The sequence below is a fragment of the Macaca fascicularis genome, chromosome 19, assembly GCF_037993035.2.
Source record: "Macaca fascicularis isolate 582-1 chromosome 19, T2T-MFA8v1.1".
Classification (NCBI taxonomy): Eukaryota; Metazoa; Chordata; class Mammalia; order Primates; family Cercopithecidae; genus Macaca; species Macaca fascicularis.
This window is the reverse complement of record NC_088393.1, coordinates 63,970,760-63,988,287: the sequence shown is the minus strand read 5'-3', so window position 1 is coordinate 63,988,287 and position 17,528 is coordinate 63,970,760. Positions and strand designations below refer to the sequence as shown.

The 17,528-nt window shown below is 43.2% G+C and overlaps 1 protein-coding gene across 2 annotated transcripts in view; it reads right to left on the bottom strand.

Annotated features, from left to right (window-relative positions):
* The window catches only part of NLRP5 (NLR family pyrin domain containing 5), a 69,496-nt gene that overhangs the window by 37,310 nt on the left and 14,658 nt on the right, over window positions 1-17,528 (bottom strand). The window contains exons 2-7 of one of the 2 annotated variants that reach the window (XM_074024834.1): window positions 16,140-16,499; window positions 11,947-12,012; window positions 4,699-4,755; window positions 1,743-1,877; window positions 1,066-1,122; window positions 25-81 (exon numbers count right to left, since the gene is read on the bottom strand). In XM_074024834.1, coding sequence (XP_073880935.1) covers window positions 25-81; window positions 1,066-1,122; window positions 1,743-1,877; window positions 4,699-4,755; window positions 11,947-12,012; window positions 16,140-16,485 — 718 coding nt within the window. In that variant the 5' untranslated portion in view covers window positions 16,486-16,499. The remainder of the gene's footprint in view (window positions 1-24; window positions 82-1,065; window positions 1,123-1,742; window positions 1,878-4,698; window positions 4,756-11,946; window positions 12,013-16,139; window positions 16,500-17,528) is intronic. The other variant, XM_045380353.3, reaches the window with a different exon arrangement.

Sequence of the window (17,528 nt, the reverse complement as noted above, 5' to 3'; positions counted from 1 at the left end):
AAGGAATAAATCTGTTTTCCTCACCTTGTGCTTCTGTCTCTGCTGCTGTGGCACCTTCTTGTTCCATAGCTTGTGAAATTTCTGCAAAAGAAGAATGAATTCCAACATACTTGTGTTTATTATTCAAATCAGATATGTCAGACACCCCCAAGATAAGCTCAGTCATGCCATATTTAGTTTTCTGGCCAGATTAAAGCATGGCAACCACTGGCTCAGCTAGAAGACCGAGTGTGCTAGTACAATGAGCACTAATTCAAGGCTTGAGGGTGAGAGTCCCAGGCTCATTTCTCCTTGGAGAGCCTTGCACAAGTTATTAAAATGAGGGGTAGGTCGGGCACGGTGGCTCACACATGTAATCCCAGCACTTTGGGAGGCCAACGCGGGCAGATCACGAGGTCAGGAGTTCGAGACCAGCCTGGCGAATATGGTGAAACCCCATCTCTACTAAAAATACAAAAACCAGCCAGGCACGGTGGTGTGCACCTGTAATCCCAGCTACTCGGGAGTCTGAGGCAGAAGAATCGCTTGAACCCGGGAGGCAGAGGTTTCAGTGAGCCAAGATCAGGCCACTGCACTCCAGCTTGGGTGACAGAGCGAGACTCCTTCTCAAAAAAAAAAAAAAAAGTCATGAAGGCAAGACATGTTTTTCTTACCACTGTAATTCCATCACAATTCTTCAAAGGCAAGTGTTCATGTACATATTAGTTGATAGAAGGAATTAAGAAAATAATTACTGCCACTTAAGTTTGAAGAAAGCCCTTGACTACTCTTGGCCATATATTTAGCATCCATCAAACAAAGTTGTGATTGACTCGAGTCCCCTAGAATTATGGGTTCTTTAGAATTTTGGCTTCATAGTATCTGACTGTAGATAACCATAGTGAACTTGTGTAGCTCTATCCATGGGACCGATCAAGAGCGTGAAGGGAAGGGGTTGACACCAGAGACAAATGAGAATGAAGAAAGGCAATCTAAACTACATACCCTTGCAACTAAACTACTTACACTTCTTTCACCCAACTTTCTTCCAGGAGGGCAACCAAGGAATAAATCTGTTTTCCTCACCTTGTGCTTCTGTCTCTGCTGCTGTGGCACCTTCTTGTTCCATAGCTTGTGAAATTTCTGCAAAAGAAGAATGAATTCCAACATACTTGTGTTTACTATTCAAATCAGATATGTCAGACACCCCCAAGATAAGCTCAGTCATGCCATATTTAGTTTTCTGGCCAGTTTAAAGCATGGCAACCACTGGCTCAGCTAGAAGACCGAGTGTGCTAGTACAATGAGTACTAACTCAAGGCTTGAGGGTGAGAGTCCCAGGCTCATTTCTCCTTGGAGAGCCTTGCACAAGTTATTAAAATGAGGGGTAGGTCGGGCACGGTGGCTCATGCCTGTAATCGCAGCACTTTGGGAGGCCGAGGCGGGCAGATCACCTGAGGTTAGGGGTTCAAGACCAGCCTGACCAATATGATAAAACCCAGTCTCTACTAAAAAAAATACAAAAATTAGCTAGGCATGGTGACATGTGCCTGTAATCCCAGCTACTCAGGAGGCTGAGGCAGGAGAATCACTTGAACCTGGGAGGCAGAGGTTGCAGTGAGCTGAGATCATGCCACTGCACTCCAGCCTGGGTGACAGAGCAAGACCCTGTCTCAAAATTAATAAGAATACAAAAATTAAATGAGGGGTAAAACCTACAGTTAAGAATTAAGGATCTTAGAGCCAGATGTTGTGATACATGCCTGTAGTCCCAGCTACTCGGGAGGCTGAGGCAGGAGGATCACTCGAGCCCAGCAGTTTGAGGCTGTAGTGTGCCACAGTTGTGCTTGTGGATAGCCACTGCATTGCAGTCTCAGCAATATAGCAAAACTCTGCCTCTTAAAAAAAGAATTAAGGATTTGAGTCAGACACAGGATTCAAATGTGAATTGTCATATACTACTTGTAAGATCTTCATCAATTACTGGGGTTACATGTTTCTGGATGTTCATCTACAAAAGCAAAGAAATTATACCTATGTTGTCGAATTGCTGTGGAGATGATTTAGTAGAGTAATAACACAGCCTCTGGCACATAGTAGCTACCACTGACTGAGAATAACCACTATATATATTTATCAGGACATAGTTACCATGTGAGGCTAAATACAAATTCCTCTTAGGATCTATGAGAATAGATTTGCCATTTTAAAGAATAATCATTAGGGTGGACTTTGTCTTGTAAATTAGAGAAAAATTATCTATTTTTCAAAAAATCACAAACAGAATAAAAACCATTTAAGGATTTTTAAGCATGGGAGTAAAGTTACAGATGTAAATTTTTAGATCACCTTGGTTATTGTATGAAAAATGGATTGTATGTACAAATGAATTGCGTTTGAGATGCAAATGAAATGCCTTTAAATACAGCAGATGGGAAGAACTGTGAACAAATGGGTCATATATTACAGGTAGAGACCATGGGATTTTCTGATTTGCTAGATATAAGGTGGAGAAAAGAAATATTAAAAAATACAGCTACTTAGGAAGTCGAGGCACCAGAATTGCTTAAACCTGGGAGGCAGAGGTTGCAGTGAGCCAAAATTGCGCCACTGCACTCCATCCTGGGAGACAGAGTGAGACTCCATCTCAAAAGCAAACCAGAAAAAGAAATGACTTGAAGCTTTTGGTGTAAATGACCAGGCATATAGTAATGCTATGTACCGACGTGGAAAACAGTGGAGGCAGATATCGAGCGAACGCTCCACCCAAAAGCAGAAAATATGCCCTTCTCAACTGCAAACAGACCTTCTCCAAGATAGACATATCAGGCATAAAACATGTTTCAAGTTGATGTGCTTTGAAATTATACAAAGTATGCTCTCTTAACACAATGAAATAAGATTAGAGATCAGTAAAAAAATCTGAAAATTTCCAAATACATGGAAGTGAAGCCATACGATCCTCAATAGGTCAAAGCGGGGAAACAAAAGGGAATTAAATACTTTGAAATGAGTGGAAACAAAACACAGCAGTATTTACAGTGTATAGAGTCATGCATAAAGGAAAATTTATAGCTATAAATGCCCAAGAAAGATCTGAAATATAACATAACTTCCCACCTTAAAGCAGCAAAGAACCTCTTTTGGGGTTAGTGAGCAGCAAACTAACCCCAAAATGGACAGAGAAAGGGAATAAAGAACAGAAGTAAACAAAATACAGAATGGAAATACAATAGAGAAAACAAACCCAGCAGTTTGTTCTTTGAAAAGAACAAAATTGACAAACCTTTACCCAGACTGACCAAACAAACAAACAAACAAAAAACAACAAAAAACAGACAGCTAAAATTACTGCAGTCGGGAATGAAAGAGGGTCACAACTAACGACCTTGAAGAAATGAAAAGGATTTTGGCCGGACACGGTGGCTCACGCCTGTAATGCCAGCATTTTGGGAGGCCGAGGTGGGTGGATCACCAGGTCAAGAGATTGAGACCATCCTGGCCAACACGGTGAAACCCTGTCTCTACTAAAAATACAAAAATTAGCCGGGCATCATGGTAGTGGGTGCCTGTAGTCCCAGCTACTCAGAAGGCTGAGGCAGGAGCATGGTGTGAACCCAGGAGGTGGAGGTTGTGGTGAGCTGAGATTGTGACACTGCATTCCAGCCTGGGTGACAGAGCGAGAATCCCTTTCAAAACAAAACAAAACAAAAAAGATGTGGTATATATACACAATGGGTTATTCAGCCCAAACACACAGGAAATTCTGTCATTTGCTACAACGTCGAGGAACCTAGAGGACATTATGTTAAGTGAAGTAAGCCAGGCACAGAGAAGTACCAGAGGATCTGACATTTGGAACCTAAAAATATCTAACTCAGAATTGGAAGGTGGAACGGTGGTTACCAGAGGCTGGTGGGGCAGAGAGTGGACCGGGAAAGGTGGAAAACATTAGTCAACAGGTACAAAGTTACAGCTAGACAGGAGGAGTAAGTTCTGGTGTTCTACTGCACAACAGTGGTGACTGGTTAATAACAATGTATATTTCAAAATAGCTAAAAGAGGATTTTAAATGTTCTCAGCATGGCTGGGTGCGGCGGCTCAAGCTGGTAATCCCAGCACTTTGGGAGGCTGAGGCGGGCAGATCACACGAGGTCGGGAGTTCGAGACGAGCCTGACCAACATGCAGAAACCCCGTGTCTACTAAAAACACAAAATTAACCGGGTGTGGTGGTGCACTCCTGTAGCCCCAGCTACTCGTGAGGCTGAGGCAGGAGAATCGCTTGAACCCGGGAGGCAGATGTTGCAATGAGCCAGGATCCCGCCATTGCACTCCAGCCTGGGCCACAAGAACAAAACTCCATCTCAAAATAAATAAAATTTTCTCAGCACAAAGAATATTTGAGGTGATGGATACGCTAGTTACTCCGATTTGATCATTCTACAATATATACATGTACTGAAACCTCATGACCCCATAAATATACACAACTCTTATTTTTCAGTTAAAAATCAAAAAACAGTAGTGGAAAGAATCAGAGAACATGCAAGGTTCTGTCCATGGTGCTGATCCCAAGATCTCTTAGGGAAGGGACACACCAGAGACAAATGAGAATGAAGAAAGGGAAAGTAGATTTCCCCGTCATTTGAACTGCATGGACTTCTCTCACCCAGCTTTCTTCCAGGAGGGCAACAAATGAATAAATCTATTTCCTTCACCTTGTTCTTTTGTCTCTGCCGCTGTGGCACTCTCTTGTCGCTTAGCTTGTGAAATTCCTGCAAAAGAGAAGGGAGAAGAAGAAACACAAACATACTATGTATATTATTCAAATCAGAGATGTTGGTCACCCCAGATAAACTTAGCCTTGCCATATTTTCTGACCAGTTTAGAGGACAGAACCACTGGCTCAGTGCCAGGGCAGAGTGTGCCAGTAACATAAGCCCTGGATTCAAGATCAGACTATTCAAAATCAAAAGTATTTCTATACACTGGCAGTAAACAAAATAAAATGAACAACTTGGCCTGGCACAGTGGCTCATGCCTGTAATCCCAGCACTATGGGAGGCTGAGGCAGGTGAATCATTTGAGGTCAGGGGTTTGAGACCAGCCTGGCCAACATGGTGAAACCCCATCTCTACTACACATTCAAAAAAAATTAGCCAGGTGTAGTGGCATGTGCCTGTAATCCCATCTACTGGAAGGCCGAGGCAGGAAATTTGCTTGAACCCAGGAGGAAGAGATTGCAATGAGCCGAGATCACGCCACTGCACTCCATCCTTGGCAACAAGAGCGAAACTCTGTCAAACAAACGAACAACAACAAAAAAAAGAACTCCACTTATAATAGCATGAACAAAATATTTCAGAATAAATTTAACAAATGAGAGACTTGTATCCTGAAAGCCAAACATAACAGAAAAAAAATTAAGAAAACCCTAAATTAATGGAAAGACCACCATGTGTCCATCGGTTGAAGACAATGTTGTTACTGTGTCATATACCCAATATTAGTCTACATGACATAATGCAATCTTATCAAAATCCCAGCTACCTTTTTTGCAGAAATTTTAAAGCTGATTGATACTAAAATTCACATGGAAATTCAAGAGACCCAGAATAGCCAATCTATCTTGAAGTCAAGTTGGAGAATCACACTTTGAGTTCAAAACTATAAGGCAACAGTAATTAAGTCAATGTGGTTCAGGTATAAGGTCAGATATAGAGATCAACGGAATAGACTTGAAAGTTTAAAAGTAATCCCACATATCTATGATTTTAGACAAGAATATAGACAATGAGAAAGAATAGTGTTTTCAATAAATATTGCTGGAGAACTGGTTATCTACACACAAAAGGATGAAGTTGAGCCCTCTACTTCATGCCATATACAAAATTAGCTCAAAATGTTTAAAGACCTAAATGTTTTTAAGAGCTGTAACTACAAAATCCTTAAGAGGAAATATTGGTATAAACCTTCTGATTTTGGGCTAAGCCCAATTTTTTTTTTTCTTTTTGAGATGGAGTGTTGCTCTGTCACTAGCCTGGAGTGCAATGGTGTAATCTCAGCTCACTGCAACCTCCACCTCCCAGGTTCAAGCGATTCCCCTGCCTCAGCCTCTCAAGTAGCTAGGACTACAGACATGTGCCACCATGCCCAGCTAATTTTTTGTAGAGATGGGGTTTCCACCATGTTGGCCAGGATGGTCTGGATATCCTGACCTCATGATCCACCGCCTTGGCCTCGCAAAGTGCTGGGATTACAGGCTTGAGCCACCGTGCCCAGCCAGGTTAAGTAATTTTTTAAAGATATAACACCAAAAGCACAATCAATCAAGGAAATAAATTTATCTTCATAAAATTAAAGCCCGCTATGCTTCAAAGGACATCAGGAGTGTGAAAAGACAATCCAGAGAACAGGGAAATATATATTTTAAATCATGTCTCTATATAATCTGGATAGAACCTTAGTAAATTATTGCAAATCAACAATATAATAAAGTTAAAAATGGACCAAGGATTTGAATATACATTTCTCTGAAGACACAGAAGTGGCCAGTTAGCACATGAAAAGATTCTGAACATAATTAGGGAGATTCAAATCAAAACCACAGTGCATATTTCATACCTACTAGGATAGTTACAATAAAAAACAGAGGGGCAAATGTTACTGTAGCTTTCATTAAGGTGTTGGTGAGGATGCAAAATGGTGCAGTCACTTTAGAAAAACTGTTTGGCAGCTCCTCAAAAAGTTAAACACAGTTGCCATATGACCCACCAATTCCACTCCTAGGTATACACCTCCCTGAATCGAAAACACGTCTACACAAACACACACGTGAGAATCCATAGCTGCATCACTCATAATGGCAAAAACAAACAAACAAAAAACCCCAAATGTCCAGTCCATCATGTGATAAACAAACAAGAAGTGTTTTATGTATATTTATATACATAAATGGAATACTGTTTTTTTTTTTAGGCAGAGTCTCACCCTGTCACCCAGGCTGGAGTGCAGTGGCACAATCTGGGTTTGCTGCAAGCTCCATGTCCCGGGTTCACGCCATTCTCCTGCATCAGTCTCCCGAGTAGCTGGGACTACAGGCGCCTGCCCCCACACCAGGCTAATTTTTTGTATTTTTATTAGAGATGGAGTTTCACCGTGTTAGCCAGGATGGTCTCGATCTCCTGATCTGCCCACTTCAGCCTCCCAAAGTGCTGGGATTACAGGCGTGAGCCACTGCGCCTGGCAAGAATACTGTTTAGCCATAAAAAGTTATAAAAAGTTATGAAGTCCTGAAACAGGCTATGATATTCACAAATCTTTAAGGTATTATGTTAAATGAAGGAAGCCAGTTGCAAAATACAACAAAGCATCCGGTTTCATTTATATGGAAGGTCCAGAAAAGGCAAAAATCACAGACACCAAGTAGATGGCTGATTTCCAGGGCTTGGGTGTGGGGGGATGACGGCTAATAGGTATGTGGTTTTCTGGGGTGATGAAAATGTCCCGAAATTCGATAGCAGTGATCGTGGCACAACCTTGTTAATACATAAAACACTGAATTGTATTAGGATGAATTTTATGATATGTGAGTTTTCTCTCAACTTTAAAAAAGCAAGCAAAGTATATGAAGAGATTACAGACTGGTTCACTCAAACACAGATGCCAAATTCGAAGTGATTTATCAGCAAACTGTGTCCAGAAGTGTATCAAAGGTAAGTAATGCTGCTTATGTCACATGTATTCCAGAAAAGCAAGAATGATTTAACACTAGAAAGAAGTCTGTCAGTGTCATTCACTACAGTAACAGGTTCAGGGAAAGTAATTTTAAGATCATTCCAAATTATGCAAAAATAAAACAGGACAATTTTCTCCACCTTGTTCTTTTGTCTTTCCTGAAGGATTTTTTTTGGGTGATAGAAAAGTCCTAAGACTGGACTGTGGTGATTATTTCATGTTTACAAATTCTTGAACTGTATTCTTAAGATTTTATGATATGTAAACCTGCATCTAGTTATCTGGAAAGAAAAAAAAAAGTCAGGTGCGGTGGCTCAAGCCTGTAATCCCAGCACTTTGGGAGGCCAAGGTGGGTGGATCACGAGGTCAGGAGATCGAGACCATCCTGGCTAACACGGTGAACCCGCCCCCCCCCCCCCCAAACTAAAAATACAAAAAAATTAGTCAGGCGTGGTGGCAGGTGCCTGTGGTCCCAGCTGCATGGGAGGCTGAGGCAGGAGAATGGCATGAACCCAAGAGGCGGAGCTTGCAGTGAGCCAAGATCACACCACTGTACTCCGGCCTGGGTGACAGAGCAAGACTGTCCCAAAAAAAAAAAAAAAAAAAAAGCCACTAGGGGAGGAACAGCTTTCCTTGTGGGGGTGGATTTCCATTAGGAGCTATGTTGTGAGCATCATAATACATTTGATCTATTAGACTAAATAGATTTGTCATATAAGAGATGAAAGAATCTGAAGTTATATAGAATTTATAAGATCTAGGCCAGGCGCAGTAGCTCAAACCTGTAATCTCAGCACTTTGGGAGGCTGAGGTGGGTGTATCACCTGAGGTCAGGAGTTCGAGACCAGCCTGGCCAACACGGCAAAACCCTGTCTACTAAAAATACAAAAATTAGCCGGGCGTGGAGGCGGGTGCCTGTAATCCCAGCTACTCAGGAGGCTGAGACAGGAGAATCGCTTGAACCCAGGAGGCAGAGGTTGCAGCGAGCTGAGATCCTACCATTGCACTCCAGCCTGAGTGACAGAGTGAGACTGTGTGTGTGGGCGGGGGTGGGGAGGTGGAGAAGGAAAGAAATAGAAAAAGAAAAAAGATCTAACACAAAGATGACATCTCAGTCTAGAAAAAAAAAAATCAGACTTTCTCTCGACTGATCTCCCTTGGGCAAATCTGTCTCTGGGCTTTGGAGTCATATGTACAATGCTGACCTCAGATGGATGTATCTTATTGCCTTCTCCAGAGTTTTGTGATAGATTTATGGAAACAAATTTCACAAACCATACAATTCATGTATTGAAAGTGTGCAATCGTGATTGAGAATATTCAGATTATAACCATCCCTACAATTTTAGAATGTTTTAATCACCCTCAGAGAATCCCTGCCCTTAGTCCTCACCCTCTAGGTTTCCCCATTCACCCCAGCCCTAGGCAACCACTAATCTACTTTTAGTATTTAAATGGATTTGCTGATTCTAGACATTTTATATGAATGGAATCATTCAATACGTATCCTTTTGTGATGGTTTCCTTCACTTAACCTAGTGTCTTCAAGGTCCATCCATCTTATAGCATGTATTAATATATTCTTTTTTTTAAGACAGTCTCGTTTTATCACCCAGGCTGGAGCACAGTGGCACAATCATGGCTCACTGCAGCCTCAAAAGCCCCCTGGACTCAAGCAATCCTCCTGCCTCAGACTCCCAAGTAGCTGAGACCACAGGTGCTCACTCCCACACCTGGCCGATTTCAATTTTTGTAGACATGGGGTCTTGCTACATTGCCCAGGTTGGTCTCAAACTCCTGGGTTCAAGCGATCTGCCTGCCTCAGCCTCCCAAAGTGCTGGGATCACAGGTGTGAGCCACCTTGTCCAGTCACATCATTCCTTTTTATGCCAAATAATATACTATTATATGCATATACATTTGATTCTATAGCTTGATAAACAGCTGCATTTATTAGGTTGGCTTAGTTTTAACTCCCTCCCAGATGGAGTTAACCTCTTGTTGCCCAGGCTGGAGTGCAGTGGCACAATCTTGGCTCACCACAACCTCTACCTCCCAGGTTCAAGTGATTCTCCTGCCTCAACTTCCCAAGTAGCTGGGATTACAGGCATGTGCCACCACGTCTGACTATTTTCTTTTCTTTTTGTAATTTTAGTAGAGACGGGGTTTCCCCATGTTGATCAGGCTGGTCTCAAACTCCCACCCTCCGGTGATCCACCCACCTCGGCCTCCCAAAGTGCTGGGATCACAGGCATGAGCCACCGTGCCCAACCTTCGAGGGACATCTTTCCATACCCAGCCAATTAGTGATGACGAAAGCTTGTGACCCCCTATGACGTAAGCTTCTTGAGGGTAGCGTGTCTGTCTCTGATGGCCTTAACCTTTGCACATAGGTAACACCTGGAGTCAGGTCTTTCCGGCACAAGCCCGCCCTGCCTCAATGTAACCATGTGAGATTTTAGCGTGCCACTGAGCTTCTGGGTCTCACCGGACAACTAATGACCGTCACTACCACAAAGGATTGAGAAGCATGAGCTTCTCACACACTGGCACAGTGCGTGATCCACAGGGTCTTGAGAAGCAGTAGTTCTTGTGTCCAGGAGGAGTTCAGAGGGATTTCTTAATGTGGCTGACAGCAAGACCCTCGGCTTTTGCCAGGTTTGTTTCAGTCCCACTGTCAAGGTTAGTCTGTGTGTTTATTTTATGCTATCTCTAAGCCACCATTCAGTAACTTATAAAACCCCTAAGACGCAGTGTTTTTTGTTTTGTTTTGTTTTGTTTTTGAGATGGAGTTTCACTCTGGTTGCCCAGGCTGGAGTGCAATGGCACGATCTCAGCTCACTGCAACCTCCGCCTCCCGGGTTCAAGCGATTCTCCTGCCTCAGCCTCTCGAGTAGCTGGGATGACAAACATGCGCCACCATGCCGGCTAATTTTGTACTTTTTTTTTTTTTTTTTTTTTTTAGTAGAGACGGGGTTTCTCTATGTTGGTCAGGCTGGTCTTGAACTCCCAACCTCGGGCGATCCACCCGCCTTGGCCTCCCAAAGTGCTGGGTTTACAGGCGTGAGCCACCGCACCCGGCCGTCTAAGACACAGTTTTATCACATGAAGGATAACACGTCACACTCACCTTGTGAAGCCTGGATTGACATCAAACTGAGCAATGCTGAACCTTTGGGACTCAGAGCCTCTGACTCAGATGCCAGTTACTCAGATGTTAGCTTTTAATAGATCTTTCCCACCCACAGCCTGAGCAAAGCTCCATCCAAACAGAGGTTGGTTTCAACCCCTTCCAAACCAGATTAGGTTTCACAGTCAACACTGGCTGCTGGGAGATGAGCAAGACGGTGGTGGTGCAGGTAGCAGTGAAGGATGTATGTTGTCTACACAAGCCTGCCTTTCTCCCCGTGTATTTTGCCTTCCCTGGTGTCATCTCATCTTAGTTTTTTGGTTTGTCTTTCCTGTCCCACAACGTGTGAATTTCATGAACACGTGTGCTTCAGCCAACGATGTATTGTAAATACACAGAGTGGTGGCTGGCACGTGGTCAGTGCTCAGATGTTTGGGGAATTGTATTGAATCTGGTTTCATGCTATCTGGTTCTTTCCACCAAAGCCCCCAAACTGGGTTATTGGGAGGAGCTTGTCATAGCAGGGTCATAAGGTTACCCAAACTGAAGATGATGGGAAGTCCTCAAGTTGTAAGAAAGCCTTAAGACCACAGAACTCTTTTTTTTTTTTTTTTTTTTTGAGATAGAGTCTCGTTCTGTGACCCAGGCTGGAGTGCAGTGGTGCGATCTTGGCTCACCGCAACCTCTGCCTCCTGGGTTCAAGCGATTCTCCTGCCTCAGCCTCCTGAGTAGCTGGGATGACAGGCGCCTGCTACCACGTCTGGCTAAATTTTTTGTATTTTTAGTAGAGACAGGGTTTCACCATGTTGGCCAGGCTGGTCTGGAACTCCTGACCTCAGGTGATCCACCCACCTCGGAGTGTTGGGATTACAGGCATGAGCCACCGAGCCTGGCCCCAGGTCACAGAACTCTTGAATTTGGAAAGAGAAAGACCAGAATTACCAGGTCCTCAGAACCCATCCGGTCAGCTAATGGCAGGGTAGTGAGACTAGAAAGGACACTGGACTACTGGAAGTCATGGTTCTAACCCCTAGAGACGCAAACTGGCTGCCATGTGTCTTTAAGCACATCTTATTTCCCCCAACTCCACCCCACTCACCTGGCACTTCTTCCTTGCTTGGTCCTTGGCCAGTCGTTGTTGGTTCAAGATCTTCTGGTGAATGTCCTACAAGACAAAGAAAAAGGGAGATTGGCCTCAATGAAGTCACTCTAATTACCCAAGCCAAGAACAAGAATGTCCTGTGCCCGAATTATGGAGGGGAACCAAGCCAAACCTCAGGATCTCAGTTTATTCCATGATTGGCCTATAACAGAGACCACGGAGTCAGACCTTCCTGTGCCAGCAGCGGCACACTTCAGTGTGCTGAAGTTTATAAAGAATTCTCTGACCTCAGTTTTGCTGGATGGCCTTGGGTAAATCACACAATGAGGTTAATCATAGTGATTGTTTCTTTTCAGTCCTCAAGACCTGTCTTTTTTTTTTTTTTTTTTTTTTTTTTTTTTTTTTTGAGATGGAGTCTCGCTCTGTCGCCCAGGCTGGAGTGCAGTGGCCTGATCTCAGCTCACTGTAAGCTCCGCCTCCCGGGTTTATGCCATTCTCCTGCCTCAGTCTCCTGAGTAGCTGGGACTACAGGCGCCCGCCACCACGCCTGGCTAGTTTTTTTGTATTTTTTAGTAGATACGGGGTTTCACCGTGTTAGCCAGGATGGTCTCAATCTCCTGACCTCGTGATCCACCCGTCTTGGCCTCCCAAAGTGCTGGGATTACAGGCGTGAGCCACTGCGCCCGGCCTCAAGACCTGTCTTGAATGCCAGACCCAGTTTAGTCAATGACTCACTACGTGTCTACTATGAGTTACCCAAATACAGGTGGCCTTCAACATAGAAGATCCAACCTTGACTACCCACCCCCCAATCTACTTTTCGCAAAACATCTCTTCCATGGGGTGAGGTCATGGAACCCCATCCACTCAGTTTATCATGCTAGAAACTTGGGGGTCACCCAGGACACTGTATTCTCTCTCTGAATTTAGTTCTGAAAAACTGTCTTGTATACTTCTGAAGCATCTTCCATTTCTCCTTCTTTCTGTGCCATCACCCTATGCTAAGCCACCTTTATTTATCTCATGGACACGACAAAGATCTCAGACTCGTCTCCCTACGTCTGTCCACGACTCCCTCTGGGTCACTCAACACTTTGCAACAGTGCTGAAATAAAAGTTCGATTATTTCTACTACCGCCCCTTTAAAACTATGTAATTGCTTCTACTTACTATTGCAAACATTTTCAAGATGCCATGTTATCTGACTTCTAGTCCGTCCATCTTTATCTCCTGCTCATTTCTCCGTGGCCCAGCCAAGCCCTCCGTTAAAGGCTTTGGAACGTCCCTACTTGATGCTCAGAATGTTTTTCTCTCCCGTGCTGAGACAACTTGGCCAACTCCTTTTCCTTTGTCTAAGCCTAAAGCTCACTCCTTCTAGGAAGTGACTCTAGACTTCCCTGTAATCTGGAATAGGAACTACAGTTTTCTCTGTCTCCCTTTTAAGACAGAGTCTCACTCTGTCGCCCAGGCTGGAGTGCAATAGCACAATCTTGGCTCACTGCAACCTCTACCTCCCAGGTTCAAGCGATTCTCCTGCCTCAGCCTGAGTAGCTGGGATTATAGGCGCCCACCAAGCCCAGCTAATTTTTTGTATTTTAAGCAGAGACGGGATTTCACCATGTTCGCCAGGCTAGTCTTGACCTCAAGATCCTGACCTCAAGTGATCCGCCCACCTAGGCCTCCCAAAATGCTGGGATTACAGGTCTGAGCCACTGCCCGGCCATAAGACATTTTTATATAACATCTTCTTTTTTTTTTTTTTTTTTTTAATATGGAGTCTCACTCTGTTGCCCAGGCTGGAGTGCAGTGGCTTGATCTTGACTCACTGCAATCTCTACCTCCCCAGGTTCAAGTGATTCTCCTGCCTCAGCCTCCCAGGGAGCTGGGATTAGAGTGTGCCACCATGCCCAGCTAATTTTTATATTTTTAGTAGAGACAGGGTTTCACCATGTTGGCCAGGCTGGTCTCGAACTCCTGACCTCAAATGATCCACCCACCTTGGCCTCCCAGAGTGCTGGGATTACAGGCATGAACCACCCCTACCTGGCCTATATCATCCATTTTCTCTCTCTACCTCACAGAAAGCTGCAGCTCTCTGACACTTGACATATGAGAATTCAAACACATGCCATGGTAGATGAACGTTAACAACGAATCTCATCTTTGTCACGTATTAGCCCACGAAGTTGGTCAAGTTATGTAACTTGGAAGATCCTCTACTACAGCTTCAGCCACGGGGAACCCATTTCATTGGGTGGGGTTGAGAGTCAGATGGGGGGCATGACAGTTTCACTGCAGTGCTGACTTGATAAGCCCCAGCTCTAATTTTTATGCCCTCTTCCTGTGAATAATACCAACATGCCCTCCACACGGGGCCTCTTCCAAGTTCAGAAGACAGAGCTCTTGAAGTGCTTTACAGCGAACGCTGCTGAGCTGCATCAGGTGACTGATGTGCAGGCATGCCACCTGTGTGTGTATAAATATATATAAAAATGTACGTGTGTATCTATATAAATATATGTGTGTCTATATAAACATCTGTGTATATATAAACGTGTATATATAAATATATGTATGTGTGTATATGTGTGTGTATGTGTGTATGTGTATATATATACATGTATATATACATGTATATGTATATATGTGTGTAAATATACATGTGTGCATATTTGTATGTGTATATATAAATATGTGTATATAAATATATGTGTGTATATATGTGTGTATATAAATATATGTGTATAAATATGTGTGTATATAAATATATCTGTATATAAATATATGGGTGTATGTGTGTATATGTAAATATATATGTATATACAAATGTGTATATGTGTATATATGTGTGTATATATGTGTGTATAAATATATGTATATGTGTGTATATAAATGTGTATAAATATATGTGTATATGTGTGCATATAAATGTGTGTATATATAATATATGTATATAAATATGTATGTGCATATACATGTGTGTATAAATATATGTATATATAGATACATATATGTGTATATATACGTATATATGTGTATATATAATATACGTATATGTGTATATATAATATACGTATATATGTGTATATATGTGTATATACATTTTTTGAGACAGTCTCACTCCACTGCCCAGGCTGGAGTACAGTGGCATGATCTCAGCTCACTGCAACCTCCGCCTTCTGGGTTCAAGCGATTCTCCTGCCTCAGTCTCCCAAGTAGGTGGGATGACAGGCATGTGCCACAACGCCCGGCTAATTTTTTGTATTTTTAAGTAGAGACGGGGTTTTGCCATGTTGACCAGGCTGGTCTTGAACTCCTGACCTCAAGTGATCCTCCCACCTCAGCCTCTCAAAGTGCTGGGATTACAGCTGGGAGCCACCGCGTCCAGTCCACACCTGTATTTGTAGGGCCAATTCAGGGGCTCAGTCAAGGGATTTGTTTTCAGTCTACAGTTGAAGGGATTCTCCAGATAAAAAAGAACTACTATTGTCTTTTTTTTTTTTAATTTATTATTATTATACTTTAAGTTGTAGGGTACATGTGCATAACGTGCAGGTTTGTTACATAGAACTACTATTTTCTAAATGACCTTTCTCCTAAATACCCTAAAATAACCACAGAATCTGATCTGAATTCTTGCTGCACTATGGACACCAACAGTCTAAGAAAGACCAAGGTTTAGATCAGCACCTGGAACCTCAGTCCTTCATCTCATGGCCAAGTGTGAAACTCACACCGAACCACTATTAGCGTTCTCAACCAACGAGGTTCTTAGCCACTTTCTAACTCATTGCATTATTGAACTTTTGCAATGGCATACACAGTATCACATTTCCTGTTCCAAGATGTGGGAACCAAGGGTTAGAACAGAAGGAGACGTTCCCAAAGTCTCACGACAGACCCGTGATAGTGCCACTCAAGCTTAGCACTTACACCTCAAATCCTATTAACTTCAGTGGAAGTCCATGTGAGTGGAGCCGTTGTCTACCCATTTTTCTCCCTCCTCCGTCACTTTACAGGCTAGAGACTGCACTAATTTCCAGCCAATGACAATGACCAATGAGATCCTTCTCATGGCTCAGACTCACACTGCAGAGGTGGACCCGGTTACTGAACAATGATCCTCCCCTGTTCCCGTGAGAACCTGAAATCACCTTCCCTGCCCTGGACTTGCCCCAAGTCTCACTTACTTTTCATGTCATCCCTTGCTTTCTCCGAGAGGGTTGGTAGGTTCATACTTTCAAAGATGCTAATGGACGTAGCCCAGGCGAGCGACGCTCCGTAATACTCATGCAAGAGGAGTGCCAGGCATTCCACGTTGGCGTTCTCGATTTCGAACTGTGGAATAGAGCATGTGGTCGATTCTGAAGATTTCTTCTTTAGTAATTCCTTAAATGTCTGAAATTCTTCCTTGTCTAGCTCGTGGAGACACCATTGCAGCCCGTAGCTGGAAAAGGTGAGTGATTTGTCTCCTTCCATCTTGAGACAAGGCTGAGAACTCAGGTTTTGGGGGAAAAGTGGATTCTTTGGTAACATGGAGCAAGTAGGACCTGTGGAAAGAGTGACAAGATTCAAGAGGATCTTGCAGCAAATCCTAGAGTTGATACAACTAATGTCAGTCACCTCACTAGATGAGCAGCCTTCTCGCTTTTTAATTCTTCTTGGATGAAGCATTTGTTGCCACAGTATCTGTTTATCCCGTTACTAGAACATCAGTGCTGGGATATTTTGTTTTCTGTACCCTTAGTTCCCAAACAGCATCTTAGAGTAAAATTGGACATGCATGCCACAGATGCTCTTGGCTAGTATGTCGTACTCAGAAACACTGGCTGTGGCCGGGCGCAGTGGCTCACGCCTGAAATGCCAGCACTTTGGGAGGCCGAGGCAGGTGGATCGCTTGAGGTCAGGAGTTCGAGACCAGCCTGGCCAACATGGTGAAACTCCATCTCTATTAAAAATATATTTTAAAAAATTAGCCAGGAGTGGTGGCATATGCCTGTAACCCCAGCTACTCAGGAGGCTGAGGCAGAAGAATCGCTTGAATGTGGAAGGCGAAGGTTGCAGTGAGCTGAGACTGCGCCATGGCACTCCAGCCTGGACAAGACAAACTCTGTCTCAAAAAACAAACAAAAAACCACTGGCAAATAGATTCCTACTGTTACTAGTAGCCAGTTACAGGATTCTTCCATCAGCTGATTTCTGTTACGTCTGTTGACATCGAGTTCCATAAACACAGTAAACAGTCTTGGTGTAAAAATAAACTGATAAATACTTGAAAGTCATATCTGATAAGGGATTTACATCTAGATAATATACATGCAGTAATAGGGAGACAAAGAATCCAATTTCATATGGGCAAAGGGTCTGAATATCCATTTCTCCAAAGAAGCTACGCAAATGGCTAACGCGCACATGGAAAGATTAACGTCGTAAGTCACCATCAGGACCAATTCTACCCCTATTTGCTAACTCATTTTACAGATGAGCATCCAGGACCTCTGCTATGAATTGCTTCTCTAAGTTGTCAAGAAGCCTGGTCTATGATGACATCAAAATGTAGCAGTTTTAAGATCCCAGGA